A 23,317-nucleotide genomic window follows, 5' to 3' on the forward strand; every position below is an offset into this window, starting at 1 on the left:
TTACTGCTATACAAAACGACAGGCAGGCTTGTGTTCTGAGAATGTGACATAGCAACGGATCTAAATGAAGCACCTCGTAATTACAGCATCAGAGTGTTTGAATGGTCCCTTTGTTTCTCTTGTACATAAAGCTAAGTACCTTCTGTGAGGAATGATGTGAGGAGAGTCTAAACATGAAGTGCTAAAAGAAAGAGGAATCCCCTGCAGGTTTGAGCCCCCTGGCTGTTCGTCTTCACATGAGGAATAACGTCTCACACTTATTTCCCTCCACAGAACAGAATCACGACACGGCGCTCCCTTTCTCAGTAACAGCGTGTGAATAGAGTCTCTTTCACTATAAAAAAATACCTTATATACAGTACAATCAGACACTTATGTACAAAAGCATAAATATATAAATATCTGTGATACAAAAATAAATATTTCCTCTTGTTTTCTTCTGTTTGTGTTACAGTCTTTCATGCATCTGTCGTGTTGGCTGTCCCCGTGTCCTCAGGGGAGGCTTCATTCGGGAGGATGTTCACTTCCTGTATTGTTGAGTCTTGTGATTGTGGTGTTGTAGCTGCTGAGGATGATGTGGTGAAAATCCCTTCGTCTTCCAGAGAAAGGAGAGGGAAGGATGATGCTTCTGTAGGAGGAAGAAGAGAAGAGAAGAGGAATGAGTTGAGATTTTTGTGGTTTTTAAAGAGGACGTTCATTCTGCGTTTTCAAAACAAGGAGATAAACATGTCGAATGAGTAAGCAACCATAAATCTCCATCTACAGCATAGTAATTCATTCTTGAGCCTAAAATAAATGTGTCATGGAATAATCTCAACTCAAGGTCCACTTTTGTTTCAGTGGACAGCTTTTTACCCATACACGTTGCACACTTTAAATCCTATGATGTTCGAAAGTTTTTCACGTCTTCTTCTGATAGTCTATTCATCAGTGATAAACGCTGATTGCTTCCTGCAACAACTGCCATTCATCATAACTTCAATACTGGAATGACTGTGGTGCAGAATAATCACATACCAGAGGCACCACATCACTACTTTGTCATCTGATTTCAGCTATAACTAGATTTGAAATAAAAACAGTCTCACATACTTTGAGACATGCCATCCTCTCCCTTTTCTCCACCACAGAAGCTGCCGTCACCTCCCGTCTCCGGTGAATCGAGGAGCTGACTGGAGGAGTTGAGGAGCTGTAGCGTGGAGTCATCTTGAGGACAGCAGATCTGTTCGTGACAGCCTGGACCACTGAGGCAGAGATAGAAAAAAGAGATTCTTCTTTAACCTCTGATCTCTCCCAGCTCATTTTTCAGTTTCACTAAAAGTCTGCACTTTTCAGTTTTGAAGATACAACGGTCATCATGATGAGGTCAACTCTGCAAAAACGAGGCTGAACATGACATGTCTAAAGAAGCAGCATCAAACCCAGAGGCTCTGTGCCAAAATTTCAATTATCACTCAGGCTTTGCTGTGAAAATGTTAAATTGCTGTTGGACCCAAACAAGGGTTGGTGTGATTTATCAATCTTTAAAACTGAAAATACTTCACATTGAAAAGTGTCAAAAAAGCAAAAACCAGCACAATTTTAACATTTCACTCAAAAACTGTTAAAATATATGGATGTACCGTATTGACCCTAATATAGGACAACCCTGATTATAAGATGACCCCCCTTCTTTTCAAGACCAATCTTCAGAAAAAGACTGATAAGCAAAAAATTAATTTTGTAAATATTTTCGTATTGAGATGCTGAGACAATCATTGATATATTAGTTGGACTGCTTTCCTTTTTGGCTATAAATATGATCAGTAGCATCACAACTCTGCCACTGTTGTCACAGTTATTAACTTGCCCAACTTTTAATCCACTTTGCTCTGGACAATCAGCGCTCCAGCGTTTCTCATCTCCTGTCACTACGTCTCTGTTGTGATTGACAGATCACCACAGCTACTGTGGCTTTACAAAAAGCTGGTGCTGTCTGCTGTTGCAGTCCTGTAGCGACCCTAAAAACTATCAACATGCGTCAAAAGTTAGACCCTAATTATAAGACAACCCCCTCCTAAATTTTATCATTTTAAACGAAAAAAAAATTCTTATAGTTAGGTCATTACAGTAGTTTCTATGGTGTTCCCAGTCAGTACAAGAACAGAGTAATGAAGGTTTTTACAAAGGAGGTCCTGATTGGGATTGCTGACTCAATAAGGCAGACATTGAGCCTCCTCACTAACAGCAAAATCACGAGCGTGAGACCTGCCAGTCACAAGAGCTGAGCCCCTGATTGGGCAAAATAGTGATCTCAATATCTTTTAAGCCCTGAGTCAGAAAAAATCCCCCACCGGTACAGTGTGTGTGCCAATTGAGAAATCAGCTTTTTCAACCTAAACCATTTTTGAACCAGTCTGTAAATATATTTTTTGATGATGTAAAAGTCTGTTTGTGGTTTCCGGTCTTTCTACAGCCACCCCAAACTGCAACTTTTAGTGCTTCCGCACAGACATTTTTTTTTTACAAACCAGATATTGCCCCTTGGTTTTACTTCTGAACACACAGAACTGGGATATAGCCACTAAAAAAAACATTGTGGGAAGGTTTGGCTAGAAAACCAACAAGCTTTCCTTTCCTTTCCTTATTTGGATCCTAACTTAAAAGGTTCTTTCCAAAAAGCTGACTTTAAAATCTGAAATCTCTCAAAATTAGAATTCTTTACTTTTTTTTTTAAACTTAAAAGTCTGATGTCTTTTCATGTCCAAAAATGTACCTCTTAACTGACATATGTGGACAGAAAAAGTCAGGCTTCTGAAATATACAGAGTTTAAGGCAAATTTTCAGTAACTTCTCATTTTTGAGAAAGAGAGAAGCCAGAATTCTCTTCTTTTTTCTTAAAAAAGAGATTCCTCAGCTGAAGCTAGAATTTTAAGATTCTGACTTTAAAATCAAAAGATTTCAGTCAAACTTTTGACTTTTTTCTCTAAATTATCCTGTCTCAGAATCTGTTCTTCTAGGAATCCAGACTTTTCCCAGAGCTCTGTCATAGGGTCAGAGTTTTAACAAAATGTCTTTTTCTCTTTGTTTTAGTTTTACAGGTTTAGACCTCCCAAATTTAAGGGACCCTAATTCAGCTCTTCCATAAAAACGAGCCAGGGTTTCATTTTTAAAAAATCTTGTATCGTCACATAACTTTTTTCTTCATTTGACCGATAGTTTCCACTAAAGTTTAGCCGCTGGTTACTTTAGTCAGTAAAAAGTCTACCAACATCAGCACGCTAGCAAAGACCAGAAGTGCTAATTAAGAAAATGTGATCATTTGTGTGATTCCTTATTTTGCAGAGCTAGTGCTTTATCAGCTGTATTAGAAACATTTTCACAGTTTGACCTCAAAACATGAGGGCACGTACTCTGGCAGGTTTATCGCAGACATACCTGGTGGAGTAGTGGTAAACAGGCACGTGTCCATTTGACACTGTCTGTGGTAACAGTGTGTCACACTCCATATCACACTCCCCCTCCTCCTGCAAAACACACAGAGACCTTTAATCTATCTGTTCAAGACAGAGTTCCTTAACGTCTTGAGTAGAATCAAACTGAAGTGTTTACCTGCTGCAGCCCGGGCAGACAGTGTGTGGGGTAGTGTGGCTTGCCGTTTGGAGTGTATTCCCCGTTGGCAGGATAAACACCATGTGGAGCAGTCATGTGACCATCCAGCGGACAGTGGCCGACCAAAGCTGGTCCCTGAAGAGGAACCATGGTGTACTGGCACGACGACACAGGAGCAGCCACAGCAGGAAAGCACATGTCTGACGTTTGTTCTGAAACAAAGAAGGAGAGTTATCACGATGAAAAGGTGAATCAGATAAAAAAAAAAACCTGCAGACAGACGAGACATGAGGAACACTCACTCTGTTTGGCCCAAGCCCTCCAGAGGCAGAACGGGATGAAGGCAAGGATGATGAAGACGAAGGCTACGAGGAGAACTATACCAACGATGAGATAAGGGAGGTCGCCCGGTCGAGTGACAAAGCCGTGTCCATGACCTAAGCCAAGGTCCGGGGTTTCTGACGGAGTGGGTCGCTGTTGATTTGGACGAGCTGAGGGAACAAAACGAAAACATTCATCAAAAATACAGTTTCATTTCGCAGACACTTTTGTCCAAAGCGATGTACAACACGAGCAAGAAGTTAGACAGGAGGGAAAACCTAGCTAGTGTGACAAAGTGCTACAAGTTATTTGGCAGCAGGTGCTGCTAATAAGTGCATTTTTTATAAATAATGTAGAATAATCTAGCCAACTAACCACAATCAATAGCTGCACTAATATACTTCAACCTTAAACAACATTGAACAATAAGTGCTGAAAATTCACTAAGAGCTGGGTCTTAGTCCTCCTGACTTTTTCTTCCCCTGGGGAAAAAGAGGAGAAGGCTCAGATTAAGTGCTTAAGTGTACCCTAAACAGATGGGTCTTCAGAAATCTCTCAAAAGTAGAAAAGGACTCTGCGGATTGAGAGTTAGGTATTCATTCCACCATTTGGCACAACAGAGGAGAAGAGTCTGGCTACAGATTTGGAGCCGCACTGGGCTGGGAGCACCAGGCGTCTTTCACAAGCAGAAGTTTAGACTCCAGCTGCTGTATGAAGAAGACAGAGTGAAGCATGTGAATGAATAGATCTCCAAAATGACGACCTCACCTTTCGTTTCCAGGATCACCACGTTGCCAAATTCACTCTCTCCCTTCTCATTGAAGCTCTGCATCTTGATGTCGTAGGCGGTCTCAGGCTGTAGGTCGGTGATAGAATGCCAGTATCTGTCTCCCTCAACCACATCCTTCTTATAGTCGCTGTCATTATCACTGTCTGTCGGTCGGTAGTAGATGTAGAAACCATAGATGGGGGTGTTGTTTACAGGGGTGTACTGTAGGGAGGGAGGGAGGGACACAAATCATGAATCAAAGATGCATCACAAATAAAAGAAGCACAATTCCTGATTAAGTCGAACAATGTCTACTCCTCTGACTCACAGTCCATTTAAGGATGATGGTCGTCTCATTGATGGCTTCATTGTAGGTGATGTAAGGTCCATCAACAGGCCGCTCATGTGTTCTCCCACCCACCACTGTGTACGCCTTTGAAGGAGCACTGGGAGGACTGGAACCGATTACATTCACGGCCACAACACGAAACTTGTAGGACGTACCTGCAGGGAGATGGACAACTATCAGTAATCTGTCTCTAGAGGAAATTCGCTGCCTGGAATGAAGCTTTTAATGATGTTTGTTTTCACTTCACTTTATGTTTTCTTTTCAAAGCAAATCAGACTCAGTTATGGTTTGATTGATGGCAGCAATTACTAAAATGACTGTAACAACACTCATTACGCTGATGAATTTACAGGCCGTGGGAATGTAATTATGAAGGACATCATCGCTGTAATTATACGCTGCGACATCCTCCCTCTCCCCCGACTCCACAAAGTCACAAAAACAACACTGTTCAAAGCGCGATCGCCGACCTTTCTCCAGGCCTGTGATCTCAACGGAGAGTCGAGATGGGGGGATGTTTTCCACCGCTGTCACCCAGTCCTCTCCAGCCTTCTTCACCTTCTTGTACTCCACCCGAAACGACTGGATGGGGAAGCCGCGGTTACCGCGAGGAATCCAAGTCACGTAAGCTGATGTTTCTGTCGCCGTGGAGACTGTGGGTTTGTCAGGAGCTTCGGGAGCTGCAGGGAAGGATGATCGGTGTCAGATAGAGGACAATAACAGATATAAACTCAGACACGGCACTCTGTAATTATGACAGCGAAAGGCAAAACATGCTGTGTGCAGCACTTACTGAGAGCTCATCCTTCAGACGGAAAGGGGAAAGAGAGATTTCTGTTAGTTAAAAGAGAGTGTTAGGAGTTCAGGGTGTTAATGTGAAATACTTCTTTTTCCAGCTCATTCAGAGGAAGTGATTATTTGGTTAGTTTAGTTAACAGGAGAGGCGCAAGATACAAGACTGGACAGATACATACGAGAGAGGCTTGGTGACGGGACAGCAGGAGTTTTAGGAGGATCAATTTGCGACCCTTTACGACCTGAAAACACAAAAGCATCAGCAGTTTGATTAGAGAATTGTTATATTTTGCAGCTTTACGTTTTTTACTAACTAAAGCTATCCTGGCCTTTTTTACAAAGTTCTGTAGAGCAGAGGGAAATTCAAGGAATTGTCAGCATAAAAATTGACCAATTGGGCACCATGAAGTCGTACAGAGTTTGAATTTTGCTCCATTTAAAACACAACTACACATTTCAGGCTCTGAGTGGTTATAAGCACAGACAGACATCTTTACCTTTGCCCGTTCTGAAGGTCATCATGGCAGGTTGTCCCAAACCTGCACAGTTCTTGGCAGCCATCTCCACCTCATACAGGCTGTCCGGCTGCAGCTTAGCCAAAGTGAGCTTATGAAGAGCTCCTGAGATGCTGCTGGAGGTCCACTCAGCCAGAGGGTCTCCCACCTGTTGGAGGAGCAGAGGTGAGTCACTGGTTTTACATCACAGAACCTGATGAGAACGTAAGCTGTAAGCTGTGAGCTGACAGCTGTACCTTTCTGTATTTGATCATATACTCCAGCACGGGTGCTCCTCGCTCGTGTCGCGGCCTCCACGTGAGCTCATAGTAGTCAGCCTTCCCCGTACGCGGCTGGCTGAGGATGATGGGGGCTTCTGCAGGAAGGATCTGTCCCGGCAGCTCAGAGCAGTCCAGAGGCAACATGGCTCCAGAGATCCCGGGCCTCACAGGCGGCTGCTCTCTCAGCACCTTGTCTGGACTCAGCGGTCGATAGATGGAGGGCAGCCTCCCTCTGGATGAAATCCCTATGATAAAAAGACGTAGATGAAATCTAAAGGCAGCAAACTTAAAGCGTGAGACCTGAAACAAATCTCCACTCATGGACTCACCAGTGGACACTGTAATGAGGCGAGCCGAGGCCTGTGCGCTGCCCACCCCATTCTCAGCCATGCATTGGTACAGTCCATCATCCTGAGGGCCCACGTTGGTGACACGCAGCCCTTTGGCAGTGAGGCGGTGGCGAGGAGACGGGGTGAGAGGGCGTGCGTTGTGGAGCCACATCACTGAGGGGGTGGGTTTACCCCGGGCCTGACAGATGAAGCGAACCGTCTCTCCGTACACAACCTCCTGCTGCTGCTGCTGCAGCTCCACCGTCACCTGAGGAGGCTCTGCAGGGGGCACAAATAACATTCAAGAGGCTGTTACACTTTTGTAAATTTGATGTTGAAATCACACTTTCAAGCATTTTTAAGGAAAAAACACTTTTTTTATTCTGTCCAAGCTTCTTAATGGAGGATTTTTCTGCTTCTCTGTTTATTTGACATGCAAGCCGAGTCCCTTAGCTAATGAGTTTCCAACTGCTGGTCCAAAAAACAATTTTTAAACCCCCTCTGGGTGTTTAGGAGAGACAAAAATAGTTATTTTGCCAGCAGTTAATAAGTCATAAATATTGTATTTACGAAATGGAAAACACAAAAAAAGCTGTTGCAAGTTATAAATGTTTCTTGCTTGATAAATGATCTAACAGCTTAATCTGTTATTAAAATAGTTCAAACTTTAACAATGCCCCATTTGTAGGAGCGTGTGCATGAGTAATATCATCACATACATGCGTTTGTGTTTGTGCGTGCATGTGAAGGCAGTATGGCAGTGAGCAGCGCAGAGTGAGGCAGGCAGAGCCAGGCCAGCTAGTTGATGGTTGGCTGCTTGTGAATCAGCGAAAGACAGAGCTCATTACAGCCGCAGCAGCTCTCTGGCTTTAATTAGAGCCAGCTGCAGAGAGACAAGCCCTCAACACACACTGACGCATGCACACACACAGAAAATCACTGTAAAAACAGCCATCCATAACCTAGACGCATTCAATCAAGCCCTGCTACAGAAAAGAGAGCTCTGTCTCCACAAAGTCTTTCTGCAAAAAAAGAAAATCACCGCCCAGACTCACTCAAGCTTCTAACACGTGACTGAAAGCACACACTAAGACAACTCACTCTTCTCTGTCTGCAAGTCAGCAGTCAGAGTGATTATTAGATCTATGACACACACACACAAAAACCCTGAAAACATAATTTAACACACAAAACCTACTCCACTCCTTCCATGTACTCACCGAACACCTGCACGTCGTAGCGCACCGTGGCAGGGCTGGATGAGCCGATGCCGTTGTCCGCTCTGCAGTTGTAAGTGCCCGAGTCTCTCTCCCCCACCGCGTCGATCAGCAGGTTGCTGAGCAGGAAGCGCGTGTTGTTATGGGAACGTAGGTCCTGCCCATCTTTTGCCCATCTGACCTGTGGAGTGGGGATGCCGCTGGCGACGCACTCCAACACCAACCGCTGGCCTTTTGTCACCATGATGGAGCGAGGGGCTGGGGGGTAAATGATGCGAGCTGCTTCGGAGGTGGAGCCTGAGAGAGGGGAATGAATATATCATCGCTGTATGTGTGTGTGTGTGTTTTTCACACATTTCAATATTTAATTTCAGTTACTGATAAACATAGCCGTAGTCTCTGCTATGTCACCGGTTTGTTCCTGATACCATGAAATGAAGCCAATCCACGGACGCAGCCACATTGGGTATTATGTGGGCTTTGAGCTTCCTTTCGAACAGCTCATGTGAACTGAGCTGTGTCTCTGATTGGACAACCTAATGATCTTAATATCTTCTAAACTGCTGAGTTGTAAATTAATTCAACTACAATAAAGTGTGCTGATAGCAAAATTAGTATTTCAGATCCAAGACATTTTTTTGACCCATGCTGTAAAAGTCTGTTTCTTGGCTTGGTGTGTCTGTAGATTCTAGTATTTCTGTAGTCAGCCTCAAGTGGAGCCGCGGCAAACAGCAACTTTTAGCACTTCTTCATAGGCTTCATTTTTCTAAACCAGATGTTGCCCCTTGCTAATAATTCACATTCAGATTAATAGCAGTGCATGAGAGTGTCAGGGAGGACAACTTACGGCGTATACGCAGTCGGTCAGCAGATGTGGAAGTTTTGACCTCCTGAGTGACAGGATTGTAGGCGGCACACTTGTACGGCCCCTCGTCGTCCTGTGTGGCGTTGGCTATCTGAAGGTTCCCTGATGGCATGATGAGGTAGTTCCCTACGAGACAAAAACAAAGCAGAAGAAACCAGTCAGGATGTGTACTTAGCTTGTGCATGGATTGTTATTGCTTTTTATTACTCTGCTTTCTTACTGATCTTCAGGGTGTGTAAGATGCTTGATGCAGGTAAATCACTGGGACTATTCTCTTATGTGTTCATAAAACATTTTCAATCAATAAAATAATCTGTGACTTAATTTTCTTTTTCCAACCTGTTTTTATTTCATGTTAGTAGCTGGGTAAGCAGGTAGTTAACCCTGTAGCATCGACATTATCCATCTACAAAGTGTTTCTACATCCCCATAACTACCTGCTAGCCATACATTATCTCTTACTTATGCACTGAGACATAGACTTAAAAGGAAGACTGCATCTCTTGGGGCTGAGTTCGAGCAGTAAAATGCAGGATCGCAAACTGATGAGGCTGTGCAAACAGGACTAATGTGCAATACAGATGCTTCCTTTTGCTTTTACAGTTGGAAAAAAGGATCATAAAAGAGACACAAACATAAAAAAGTCAAAGCTAAAAGATAAGATATGTGTTTTTCATAATAAAACATGGTGTATTTTGGCTGAGTGTGCAGGGAGTGGTTCCATTATTCAAAGGTTTGAATTGCAAAATATGCACTAAAGTATGTCCCAGTATTGAGAGAATAAACAAATTTTCACACTTGAGAGCAAATATGTGAATAAAAAGTTTGCTTGATAAGATTTATGGTGATTAAATGCAGGAATAAAGAAGGAAAAAAACTTTTTTAAAGCCAAGACAAACATTAAAAGTGTGTCATATCTGTCAAAGGAGACCCATTCACTTTTCTTGCATGCTTGCATTACGAGCAGAGACCACAGGGTAGCGCCAAAAACGTGACTCTGATCAGTCAGTGATTGCCTGTGAATGTAGCATTCATTTCCTCTGAGATAAGCTGCAGCTATCAGTACCTACAGCTCGCAGGCATCATCAGCATACCAGCCACAAATCACTGGAGCTTTTCTTCTTCTCTTCCAGGCAACTTAGGAGTAAATACTTTGAAAAATAAACAACTGCATTCCCATGTTTCAACATTTTCCAGATAAAGCCCTTATCACTGGCTTTATGATGGGCCAGATAGCGGGATTATAGCATTCCGGTGAATTATAAAGATAGTATGGGAATCAAAAGGGAGGCAGGCAGAGATTTATGGGAAATGTTAATGAAGTGAAGCAGCTCGGTACCTTTGGATGTTTCCAGCCACTCCTGTTTGACGCTGTAGCGGACCTGAGCCTTGGGCTGGCTTTCCGGGAGGTGACATTCGATAACGGCCGTGTTGCCTTCGTCGACCTCGATCTCCTGCTGGTCGTCGTGCTCAAAGTCCCGCAGCTCTGAGTAAAAAAGAAAACACACACAGGCGAGGAAGAAGTCAGTTTGCTCCAACAGTTGGGCTTTCTTTCATCGTGCTAATGCAGAGTGTAAATCACATCTAACGGCACATGTACACAGTCAGTCGTCAGCTTTAGAAGAGCAAAACCGCAGATTCTGAGCAATAATAAACTGATGTTTCCATATTGGATTTCTCTCACATCAGCTTGTCCTCATTGTATGAAAACTACACTCCCACATTGTGCTTCTCTTTGAAAATCAAACCCTGTTCTTCCTCCGTTAGTCACTTCTTTCCCACTGTTTTTCTGAATGTTACTCTTGTTTTCCTCTTTTTGTGTCACTCCAGATAAGCCGAAAAGTGGAGTCTGTAACATTCGAGGAGGTGTCATTAATCCTTTCAGACATTATACTGCGGCTGGAGCTGCTTCAGATTCTGTGGGAAACAGAGGAGTGGGATTACTGGGGCCATGTGCTGCGACTGTGTCCTGCAGACACACAGTCTGCACAGCACAGACACTCATGTGACCTGTGACCCCTTAAACTCCCTCCTCCCTGCCTGAGCGGCCAGGAGGCCCGGCCATGGGGTCAAAGGTGAGAGGTGTCCATCCTATAGAGTTTCAAAGAAAGATATGCAGTTTGGGTTTGGGAGGAAACAGGCAAAACTTTGCTCTTAATAGGGGGGAAGAAAGAAAAACCCACAAAAATCCAAGCAGGGGGGATGTTGCCGTTTTATAGATTTGAAGCCGCGGGAGAAGAAGACTGAGAAAACAGCTCAGGAAAGGAGAGTCCAAGAGTGGAATAAGAGATGAATAAAACTTCTACAGGAGCGTAGTTTAACATCTACCAGCTTTTGTTGGTTTATTCCTAACAAAAATGGCGTCTTCATTCTTTCCAGAGGTGCTGTAACTGATGTGTTTTTCTTGGACCGATCCACTCCGTCTCTGGCAAGAAGCTGCTGGTACACACAGTCAGCTGATGACACTTTGTGTACAGCTCAGATTCAGAAAGTGACGCTCGGCGCATCCACGGAAGGAGACTGCAATGTGATTTAATCGAAGCGCTGAACAAACATTTTCACAGCAGGGGGCTGAATCATCCAGCGCGACTGTGACTCAGGGGCCGTTTCCACGACAGCGGTTTTAAGGTGAAGTGCAAAAGTTTTGTTGCGTTTCAGCCTCGCGTTTGCACGGAAACGTCGTTTCAGCAGACCTAAACCGCAAACTTTTGAAACGGCCTCCAGAGTGGGATTTTTCTGAAACGCTCCCGACGCCGTTGCCGTGTAAACAGTAAGCCGGAGTTTTCAGTTGAAACGCTGACGTCACACTCTGCCTTGCGCGCGCGCATTCAACAGGACAACAGTACCGTTGTTACGATCCTCGCAAACTACCGTGTTGTGCTTGTGCTGCTCAATCTGCTATAACTGCTGACTGTCTTTGAACAAAATGTGCATCTTTAGCTTCACTTTTTAACTTAGTATTCCCCAATATACCACATGATCGCCTCAACTCTACTTTGGTGGAGATCTCACAAAAGCGGCTTCTGGATTAGACAGTTATTGCACCACCTACAGGCCTGGCATGCTTACTACAGCGTTTTCAGTCCATCAACGTTTCCATGTTTTCACTACGTTTCACAGCGTTTTCAGATGAAACGTTGTCGTGTAAACGGGGCCTTAGACGGTTAAAAAGCACAGTCTACACAAACACACACACACACACACACACACACACACACACACACACACACACACACACAACTACACTCGACTCTGTTTCAGCTCTTATTCTGAAAGATGAGAATCCCAGCCAGAACATGTCAAGCTAAGTGGTGTGTGCGATTGTGTGTGTGTGTGTGAGCTGAGGGGGAAAAAGCCTTGAAGAGAGACCGTGTGGCGCTCCATTTGCTAAATCAATCAGGTGCTGTTTTTACAGCCCCCCTCCCCCCCTCGCATCCACCCATCCCACTTTCCTCCTCCTCCTGCTTCTCCAAATTCCTCCGGTTACACCTTTTAACCCCCCCTGAAAAAAATCATCGCCCCACGTTTGCATCTCAGGTGTGTGGACGTGCACGTGGACATGCGTGTATTTTGTCTTAGTGTGAGTGTGTGTGGCAAAGGTTCAGGATTGATGGTATTCATAAAGTAAAGCAGACCTCCCGCACCAGCGCCGCTTGGCAAAAGCAGACTGAAAATATTTCAAGAGACACTGCATTCATCATCTTTATGTGGAGCAGCAGGAGGCCTGTGCCTGTGTGTGTGTGTGTGTGTGTGTCTGAATTATAACATGTTTGTGCAACGTGTTGTGCGTTCACGTTGTGCAGATACATGTCTCTGTTTTCCACGCAGAGGGGAGGGCGATTGTCTGCACAAGAATCCCAGAGAGGAGCTTTTAACTTCTGCCAAAAAAAGAGCAGATCCTCCAGAGCTGGATAGCGCGGAGGGTCTGGAATCAACCTATCCTCATCCCAAAAAACATGTGCGTACAGCTAAGAGTGCTCACATGGAGAGGCAAGCACGTACACACTCCCCGTGGAGCAATTCCTTAGGCAGTCTGGGGGTGGCCGAGAAGGAGAGACCGTTATTAAATTAGAGAAGTTTTTAAGGGGGAGGTGGGGTGAAAAAGCCTGCCTCCATATGTGGTTACTTCAACAACCACCATCCCAACAGCCACTAACTTTTGTACGGCAAAAAGAGACAAAAGAATACGAAAGACGGAGGTGAAGATGACATACAGAAGGGAAAGTGTGAGATAATGACAGGAGGGAAGAGGAGCGAGAGCGACAGGGTGAGGAGTGAAGCGTGCAGAGGGAGAGAAACGCGTGAAAGTGTGTGTAAGGTTATGAAGGGAAGACAGAGAATGTGACATCACGTCTCATCTTGTGTGAGGATCCTGTCTCAACGCGCCTAAAAACACCTTCAGTGTCTCCAGCTATGGCGGCCTCATACATCACATCCATACGTGTAAAACAATACACCTAACAGCAACCACTATTTTTACCTGATGGTGTACTCACACCCCCCGCTTACACACACACACACACCATTCTTATCTCCCCCCCAGACCTCTAACCAATTACGGGGCCATAATTTCTGTAGAGCCTTGCTGTCCGGCCCTGTGGCGAGGAATGCGGTGTTGTGAGGAGCAGAGGGTCCGATGGAAGCAGGGGGCCCCAAGCTTGCCCCGTCCCCTCTCTCCTTGGCTCTGACCGGCCCCCGGCCCATGAGTCCCTTCCATTCCTCTGACTCAAATTACACAGCTTCGGGCCCCCCTCTCGGTCCCATGATGCATATCAAATATAACCCCACACGCTCAGACCACTAAAAACACCAGCAGTGAGAATAATTCACTTTAGCTGCATTAGATCAACAGGAGGTTGCAGACAAGCAGCTGCCTGACTGACGCTTTCTAACTGATGTCAGAATTTAGAGTCTGCTTTGTACTTTTTCTCTTCTCAGCTTGTATTTTGAAAAAGTTATCTGCTAAAATCATTCACTTTATTACTGCTTTAACTGCACCAAAACCATTCCCTTCATCCAGAGTTAAAAAAATGAAATAAGACTACAGTCCCCAAAATGTCCACAAGGGGTTTCCCCCAAAAGCAAAGCAATCTGATTTTGAGTCAGCCTGTTTGAAGAAACAGGCTTAGTCTACTTTTCTCATTACTTTATTCCAGATAAATCTTCATGTGTTCTTTTTTTAAACACAGTTTTTATGACTCATCTATTTTTGATTCAAACAAATGAATACACACAGTTAGGTATAATTTGGTGTATGGCTGATTTTACTAACAGGTGGCCCAGCTATGATCTCAACTTCACTTTTAACCAGTTTCTGGCTCGGCCACATGATTTTTAAGTCTGCATTTCCAATATGACAAACGCCATCTTTGAGCTTCATGACTCTCGGAACCAGTGAGTAACATCACGAGGGGTACATCGCTGCTTTATACACTATATGGTTTTAGGGTATCATGAATGTGCTGACTGTTTATGTTCTTTGTCATGTGCATTAAAGCATCAATTTTAAGGGGCCATGTGCAACATTATTATTACATTATGCTGCTGTATCAGTGCGTTGGTACTTCTACTTTCATTTTAATGACCAGTTGTGACCTTTACATTCAGAACAGTTTATGGTTTTCAAACTTTTGTACTTCAGTTGTTGCCACATTAAGCATTATTTCCATCTAACACTCTATTTTAACTCATATTTGATGATCTGTTGTAAAATTTTTGTTTTATTGGAGTGTAATGTCAGAGCATTCTGACCTAAGAACATAAACATCTGAGAAACCTTCAGTTTGCTTTGATTTTGGTGACCCCTGTGAACAAAGTAGTCCTTCTAGATTTTGGCCTGTAGATCAGACATTTCATTTCTTTCTCCTTTACTGGTCGAATGCATCACTCCAACAGCTAACATCCAGAAGAAAATAAAGTCAAACATCCTGTTGAGTTTGTGATTGCATATTTCAGATTTGTGTGGATCAATACTCACTAGCAGCAGTTACGTTAGCTGGCACACTAGCCAGAGCTCCTGCTCCGCTATTGGCCACACACTGGTACCTGCCCAGAGTCAGGTTGGACAGTGCAGGGATGAACAGGCCGCTAGGTCCCACCACTACACCCAAATCTCCATCTGAGAACTCCTGACCATTAAGGCGCCAGCTGATGTTAGCGGAGGCAGGTCGGACGCTACAGCGGAGGTTCACACTGCCGCCCAGCTTCTGCACGACGGACATAGGCTCCTCGATAAACACCGGCACCTCATCTGAAGAGAAACACAAGCAGAAACACATCAGACACTGTGACTGTATGGAAAACTATGTGCAGCAGTGTGGCAGCTGATGACACACATGCATTCAATAAACATTGAAACCAATATGATTAACCACAACCAGATACCAAGTGAGGCATTTTCAGAAACTTTGTTGGCTTCAGAGAAAAGGAATTCTATCTTTTAATTTAATTATCAGTTAAATGGCTGTTCTGCAGCTCTGCATACAAAACCTCTTTTCTTTTTAGTTTTTTCAACTTGGCATGTGAGGTTCGAGCAAACTACCAACTTCTTCATTTCAAATAAACTCTTGTTGCTGCTGCCAAACACGTAAAAACACCTCCCACCTGTGACTACGCCAGAATATTTGATCCCTGGCAAGACACATCCAGCACCAGGTGTTTGGAAAACTATAGTAAGGTCATTTATAAAGTTAGGACAGAAGGAGTCAGTTTGAAACATTTACAATAAAATGGAAAGTTTTAATCATATTTCCAAAGGTTTTTTTAGGGGATCATGTTTTCAAAATTTGAGTTTGTACTCACTGGTGAAGGAGGCGCCACTCTGTAGGCAGCATAGTAGTACTGCACCCAGAGCGCACAACACTGGAGCTCTTCTCTTTTTCATCCACGGAGTCCAGTCTCTCTTTCCAGACATCTTCCATACACTGCCCCCTGAAACACACACACAGACAGAAGAAGAAGAAAAAGGTCAGTGGTCCATTTACAAACTTGGTTCTCTCTAAACAAACAGCACAAACCACTTTCTTCTGACTGAAACAAACATCCACCCACAGAAGTAGACTGAAAACAAAACCTCCGAAATACAACGACATCATCCATCCAAACAATCAATCTTGATCCATACAAAAACCTATCTCACATACACACGGGAACACAAACAGGCAGACATTAACACAAGCCAGGCGAGGCGGTGCACTCTGCAGCACCCTCAGCAGCAGAAACTCCAGACACAAATAAAGCCTTTCTTTTCTGTCAGCCCCCATATCACTGCTGACCCCATCTCCTCTGCCTGCACCAGCACCCATCCAGCGTGTGTTCATCAAAGGGGCGCCCTCATTCTGCGGGCCGTAACCCGACCCCTCCACCTTCCCGCTCAGGTGTAACCGATACAGGTAGAAGGACCAGGAGAAGGGGGGAGAAAAGAGGGGAAGGGGGAAATACACAGGGTGCATTCAGGAGTCGGGACAAAGAACAACTAATGAGAGGCAGGACGGGGAGGAGGGACAAGGGGGGAAATATATATCAGAGCAGGGAGGGAGTGTGCGTGAGATGGAGGTAGGATGGATTGGGAGGAAAATGGAGAAGAGGATGGTAATGGTCAGTCTATTAACAGTTAATGCAGAGAGGGGAGCTTTTCTCTCTCCCTTGTCGCCTGCTGCCAAGTTTCCCAAATTCTTTCCTGTCAGGTTAAACTAACAACTTCCCGTCAGGATGAGGAGGGTGGTCCTGCAAAACTGAATCCCTATTTCTCCCACTCTCTCTCTTACACACGCATGTTGCTGAACATGCACATACTTAGTCCTGCATCGACAAAGTAAAAACGGAAGCACACAACTTTCTCATACATATTTGTCCTAGTCTTATTTTGGCATATGGATGATTAATGACATGCTGAGTAGAGGGAGTGCTCATACAACACACACCCATAAGAGGCTGAAGCAGGACAGAAAGAGAGAATGGAAACTCTTGCAGAGCACCTTCATCTTCTAATGGCAGCAAGGGAAATGTTTAGCTGCCTGGCACATTCACTAAATATGAGCAAAGCAGCAGGCTGATGGAAAAACACTGTTAACCACGCCAACACATCACCCTATTACTTTTTAATTGCACCCTATGAATGCGTGTTAACAATTTCAGACTGTTGATTCTCATGATATGAAAGGTCATTTAGAGTTTAACCTAAACTTGTACAAATACAGCAAAGGGTAACACTCCTGAGCCACTCATCTACAGTATACTGACAAAATCCTGTCAAGAAACATATGATTGTGTCAATTATAGGTAGATAAATGGTTGTTTTACCTTCAACAGCCAAACATTTCCCTGAATTTGCCAATTATTGCAAGTTTTTTGCTATTTTCATTCATTGAAAACTCTAAGATTCAGTGTATGATGTTGTGCACAATAAATTAGTTTGTGTACTCACAATTTCCTCTTTAGGGATTTCAAGGAAAATGCTAGTTTACCACTTATTGTCTATCAAAGCTAAAACAGCTAGCTTAGATTTCAAGACATAGACGTGCAGACAAGATTTAGATATTGAAACTTTGACAGATTAAAGTAGTACTTTTATTCATTTCATTCACTCTCAACTTTTAATGGAATCTCGATAACTAGCCACCGATTCCCCTTTTTAAGTTTTAGCTAGCTGCTGAGTCAGCATGTCTGCTTGTTGCTTCTTAAACTAGCAATGTCAAACTTTTCATACATTTCTTCCATCAAAAAATACTGCATCGCTTGAAGCAGCTGAGCCTTGACTTTAAGAACTGTAGAGTTGTGCAACTTAAATGAAAGCTTGGACCACTAGCTAGTTAGCTTAAGATGCTAAAATGCTGATTTGCAAAGCTTGATGACAAGGCTTCATACATTATCAATATGAACAATCCCTTTCACATCTTATTAGTCATGGAGCCATTAGTCAATTGAGGGTCTTACCACTTTAACCATAAAGGCTAGGCATTAGCTTAGAGAAAAAAGGCTACAAAACAACTTCTTTAAGGGCTAGCATTTAACTGCTTAGAACTCATCCGTGTTTGCTTGCTAGCTGCAAAGTAAGTATGTCTGCTTGTTGGTTGTTGGAGCTGAACTTGCAGCAGCTTAAAACTAGTCAATAAGAAGTGCAATATTAGGCTAATACCTCGACAGGTTAGCTAGCTTAAAAATGTTGAATTGCTAAATGGGTTAAAAAGCTCTGTGAAAATTATCCATATGTTATTAGTACACACAATCCCTTTCACACCTAATGAGTCGTGATTTTAAGGTTTCCTCACTTTAGCCACAAAGGCTAATCATTAGCTTTAAACTAAAACATTGCTAAGTTACAGCCACTGCTAGCATTCAGTGATGTGTTCATTAAAGACAGATAATTTCCAGTTCTGTTTTCTTCCTTTAAAAAGGTGCACTTTTTCAGCCAATTTTACAAGGATATTAACGTACTGATTTAAGAAACAGCAACAGAACAACTCTAATGTTTGGGATGCTTTTGGTCAGTATAATGAATTCCATTCGCATGTAATCTTAAAAATTGTCGCCAGTTATAGACTATTTTCTTACTCAGAGAGGCCCATTAGTCGTGGGCTCACACTGTAAACAAACAGCGAGCTCCTGTGGAACCAGGAGTGAGTAAAACTGAAGGTCTGTGGCTTCTGAGGTTGGTCTCTGTATGGACACAACCTGGGACAGCTGCCCATAAGAGACACACACATCTGTATCAAGCCCATGTTCAAGCTGTTAGGGTCTCTAACCGTAAACCACACCAGTCTGCATGCCAACTGGACACACAGCGGGACAGTGAGCACCTCTACATGTCACAGTAAGAGACAGGAAGAGCGATAGAGCTTCATTATAACAGCAGCATAAGACGGCCCCTCGTACATCATCGCTCCCTGAAAAACAGCCTCCCTCCCCTCAGCCCGTCTGTCTGTCTGATTCATTAGTCAGCTGGGTCCTGTGTTTGCTTAGCAGATACCCTGCCTCAAGATGAAAAGTTGGCCTGACATCTATGTCCAACTTTTTCCATCCATCTGTCCCAGAGAAGACAGAGAGAGAGAGAAGGAGAAGAGCCTCCTACGCATCAGCGAGACTGATAAAAAGCAGAGCAGCGCTCACAGACAGCTCCCCTAAATCAAGAACCCTGAGAATGTGTGTGTGTGCTAATGTGAGTCTGGGACTGTTTTGTTTCAGTGCGGAACAACGCTGCGTGGCACAACTGCTGCTTTGAGGGAGCAGCTATGTGGTTCTTAAACATATTTCAGTGACAGTGAGGAGAAGAGGAGGTGAAGATTGTGAGCTGCTCAGATTCTCAGTTTAGAGCACAGATACTATTACACTGGATACTATGAAACAAGCAGAGAAAAAGAAACAGCTTTAATGTTTTCATTTGGTTTTTTACTGTTTCCAGTTTTGTTTTTCATTGTTAGTTTAACATTCACTTTTAAAACTGCAGCTAAACTCATTTTTAACAAATGTCTTCAAGGGTTATCTCTTAAAAATCATTCAGTGCTGATACCTGTAAAAGCATAATTCTCCTAGCTACACTACTTCTGTTCAAATTAATATGAGCACTCCATACTTTTACTTTAGGGTATCCAGGATGGCAGTGTATTTTCTACACTCATCAAGTTTCTCATCCTCTTATGTTTGAATACCAGAAACCAAGGTTGGCTGAAGCTTATAAATGTTGAACAGTCGATCATTCAACAATTATTTGTAAGAAAACAAGAAAAGAGATGTTTGAGGATACTTTGGGCAATGTCCAGCCAATGTGAAGTGAGATTTGACATGCTATGAATTTAAGAAAGGCAGGGCTTGTAGTCTGTGTCGTTTCAACACATAGTTACACTTTTTTTTTTTAAGTTGAACGTCTGTTTACATGCATAGGCCTCTGCTGCATAGACATGCTGCACAGGCTATGATGTAGAATAAACACAAAAGAACAAACCGACTTAAGTTCTTGGCCTTCAAACACCAGAAAATTTCTTATCTTGTCAATTTAATGTGCTTAACATTCTTAAAGCTACAGAAGACCAATTTTAACCACACAGTACATGATTTCTTATAAAGTCACAATGTCCAGCCTTTAATGTAGGACGGTTTATCTTGACAAAATTTGCATTTGTCCCTTTAGCTGTTCTTGCCAAAGTAATCCTCTGCCTCATGCTAGCTTCAATAAAAGCGATGTAAATGAGTCCTGTGCAGTCCAGTGTTGGATCTCTGATCTACTGACATGACTTGGACCTGCCTTCAAGGACTTAAGACTTGACTCGCCTTGAATAACTAGTGACTCCACTTGGACCGAAACCAAAGTGCCTCAAACCAGCTCTGACTACAGGTGTGTGTGTCCATGTTTGGTGTGTGTATCACGCAGAGGACTGGAGCAGTAAAGCCTTCCAGCTTGCGGCGGTGGTGTGCAGGCATGCATCATGAGTGTAGGTATGCAAGTGCCTTATATGTCGTTGTGTGTGAGAGTCACTTGACAGAAGTTCATTGTGAGCGTGCTAAGTAAAGACACCGGGGCCCCTGTTCTCCCGGAGCCACTGCCAGTCCCATTGTCCCCCTGCCTCCGTGGATAAATTCATTTTGACAACCCTGCTAATTGGATAAAACCAGACTGGAGCCTCCTCCCCAAGCACTCACATTCCATCTGCTTTCTGGCATGAAGAGGACACACGGGAGGAGAGGGGGTGAGGGTGGAGGTGGTGGAGGGGTGGCAGAGCAGTGCCTCCTCCTGAGGAGCTGAGCTGTTGAATATTTATCACCTCCCCGGACCCCCCCACCCTAAGTTTTACGTCTTTTTACCCTTCCTCCTCCTCCTTCCCTCGAGGTTCTCCAAACACCACAAAGCCCCCCCTTTAGATAAACACATGCGGTGTCAAGTGTGAGGAGTGCCGGGGGTTCAACTGCCCCCGCTCAGGCCTGGGGCCCACAATGCCATGCTGCATAGCTGCCATGCGGGAGGCCGGTTGCCCCTGGCGACGCTAACAGGCAGAACGCACCTTAATAGAGTGGAGAGTCATTGTAAAGCAGTGAGCCGGCGCACGGACAAAGACCCCGCAGACCCCTGGAGAAAGGGGAGACGCTACTCTGAAGGGCCCAGGGAAGAGCTGATGGGCCCTGCTCAATGACCAAAGAGAAGAGGGGGGGCTCCATGACCAAGTGGTTTGAGAGTTTAGGGATCCAGAGAGGAAGAGGAGAGGGAGGAGGAGGTGAGTGCCTTTATGGATTGATGTGAGATGGGTGAAGGGGGTTTAAGGCAGAGGGAGGGAGGAGGGTGGAGAGGTTGACTGAGAAAGCAGAACGGCTACTCAAATTAATAGAGAGGATGTCAACTGACGGGTGAGCCGGAGGAGAGGGAGCAGAGAGGGTGTGTGTGAGGGAGTGTGTGTGAGAGGGCCGCTCAATGTCCCAACATATTTTCACCTCACTCCCTCAATCTGTTCGCCGGTTGCTCGGTTTGGCCTGGGTTTGTAGGAGAGCAGGAGGATGAGGAGGTTACCATCAGACCATCACACGGTGGGAGCAACAAGACTGCAACAGTGACACAATCACATTGTAAAGGTAAACCCCTTTAAAATGTCCTTTCTATGTCCAATAATGTTCTTTCTCAGGGCTGCATTGGGTTCAAATTTTAGAGTAATCCACTTCAACAGAGAAGTTACTGATTGTAAAATAGCTCACTCCAACTGATGCTGTCAAAACCCAGCAAATCATCATATTCTTATCTATGCAACTGGAACAGTGAGATTTCAGCATTCAAACTAAAACACTGACTCAAATCTGTTTAAATTACAAAACAAAACACTAAAAAGTCTGCATAATCCCCATTTTACAGCAAACGCTTCATACCTCTCACTTCATAAATGCTTTATTGAAGGTTTTTTGGTTAATCATCAAATGGATCGACCCCCTTTCCAACTAAAAACCATTTTTCCATCAATTCAATCACATTAAAAACTGCATATGTGGCATTGGCAGTGTGCTGCATGGCTCTAATAAGTCTATTATATACACCATAGGTTGTTAAAGCTCCTGTGAGGAGATTTTAGCTAGTTATGAAACTGATTAAAATGAATGTCTATGCCTGTATATGAGCTCTAAAGGCTAATCAGAATACAACCAGACAGAATGACTTTACATACAGTTGTTTGCACTGTCTTAAAACCCAGAGTGGAGGAGGGTAGGTGTCATTTAAAGAGATAAACTGCATGCTGCACAAACAGAGACTTCTGAATAATTTTAAAACAAAAAAGTCAAATTATAATCATACTATAGCTTATAAATAACATGTACTCTTCTGTCCATAGGAGGCGCCAAAATCAACACATATTGAAATTTCCACACAGGAGCTTTAATGATGATATTTATCAGATTGATAATCATTCTTTAAGATAATGAGAAGGTAAAGAATAAAATCAGAAGTATGTTTGTAATACACACTGTGATAGCGTGTGTAGCCTAGCTTTAATAAAACAGGCACGTCATGACGTGATACTGGTGGACAAGCCGGTCTCTATTTCAAAGTGCCATTCATAACAAAGCCTGAGTAAGGGGTCTCTGTTCTTCTCTGTTGTACTTCACACAAGCAAAATCTTGGCAGGGAAATTATCTTAAACCTTTTCCCATCCATCTCCTCACTGCTCCGAGGCTTTCCCGGACACAAGAGAACCTTCTGGAGTCTTATCTTGGCATGAAAACTCAGCCCAACAGGTGGAGAGGGGGCCGGTCCAAATCCTCCAATCCTCCACTCGAGACATCGCTCGTTCTCATGCCATAACATTACACATCAAACGCAACTAAGCATCCCTAACGAGGCTCAGAAATCTCCCCCTCCTCCCTCATAACACACATACACAGCCACACATATGCACACGCTTCACAAGGTATTAACGAGCTATATGCCCGTCCAAACCCTCTTGCCCCCCCACACCGGCACTAACGAGCTACAGAATGTCTCGAGGATTAACCAGAGTGATGTGGATGGGCCGGCCGAGCAGAGCAGGGGGGCGTTCTAATCAATTAGGCACCGAAGCATTTGCATAATTTAGATAACGAAGCCGAATTAACCATGGAGAGCTAATTACTGAGGCTTACACACACACACACACATTCCTCCGACTGGTGAGGGATGCCAGCGTGCACACTGAGGCCATGGGAACAGGAACTAATCATCAGGAATGAAGGATGCATGGACCAGACAGTGATGGAGAGAGAACATCAGCCAACCAGATGAAAAGGATGGAGGGATGGATGACTGCAGAGGGGAGGTGAAAAAGACAGCAAGATGGGTGGTCAGGTAGGGAAAGAAAGAA

At 43.9% G+C, this 23,317-nt stretch overlaps 1 protein-coding gene across 1 annotated transcript in view; it reads right to left on the reverse strand.

Moving 5' to 3' along the window:
* Nucleotides 1-440: 440 nt before the first annotated feature.
* Nucleotides 441-23,317, reverse strand: part of boc (BOC cell adhesion associated, oncogene regulated) — a 29,317-nt gene continuing 6,440 nt past the window's right edge. Inside the window, exons 2-18 of the mRNA XM_074693231.1 lie at nt 15,813-15,941; nt 14,989-15,261; nt 10,351-10,497; nt 8,994-9,137; nt 8,150-8,443; nt 6,930-7,208; nt 6,577-6,845; nt 6,323-6,488; nt 6,005-6,067; nt 5,501-5,710; nt 5,010-5,185; nt 4,681-4,903; nt 3,894-4,082; nt 3,592-3,803; nt 3,418-3,506; nt 1,093-1,244; nt 441-628 (exon numbers count right to left, since the gene is read on the reverse strand). Coding sequence (XP_074549332.1) covers nt 459-628; nt 1,093-1,244; nt 3,418-3,506; nt 3,592-3,803; nt 3,894-4,082; nt 4,681-4,903; nt 5,010-5,185; nt 5,501-5,710; nt 6,005-6,067; nt 6,323-6,488; nt 6,577-6,845; nt 6,930-7,208; nt 8,150-8,443; nt 8,994-9,137; nt 10,351-10,497; nt 14,989-15,261; nt 15,813-15,924 — 3,168 coding nt within the window. The 5' untranslated portion in view covers nt 15,925-15,941 and the 3' untranslated portion in view covers nt 441-458. The remainder of the gene's footprint in view (nt 629-1,092; nt 1,245-3,417; nt 3,507-3,591; nt 3,804-3,893; nt 4,083-4,680; nt 4,904-5,009; nt 5,186-5,500; nt 5,711-6,004; nt 6,068-6,322; nt 6,489-6,576; nt 6,846-6,929; nt 7,209-8,149; nt 8,444-8,993; nt 9,138-10,350; nt 10,498-14,988; nt 15,262-15,812; nt 15,942-23,317) is intronic.

Source organism: Halichoeres trimaculatus, unplaced genomic scaffold (genome assembly GCF_033239565.1).
Source record: "Halichoeres trimaculatus isolate MK-OKI-2021-1 unplaced genomic scaffold, fHalTri1.1 fHalTri1_scaffold_18, whole genome shotgun sequence".
Classification (NCBI taxonomy): Eukaryota; Metazoa; Chordata; class Actinopteri; order Labriformes; family Labridae; genus Halichoeres; species Halichoeres trimaculatus.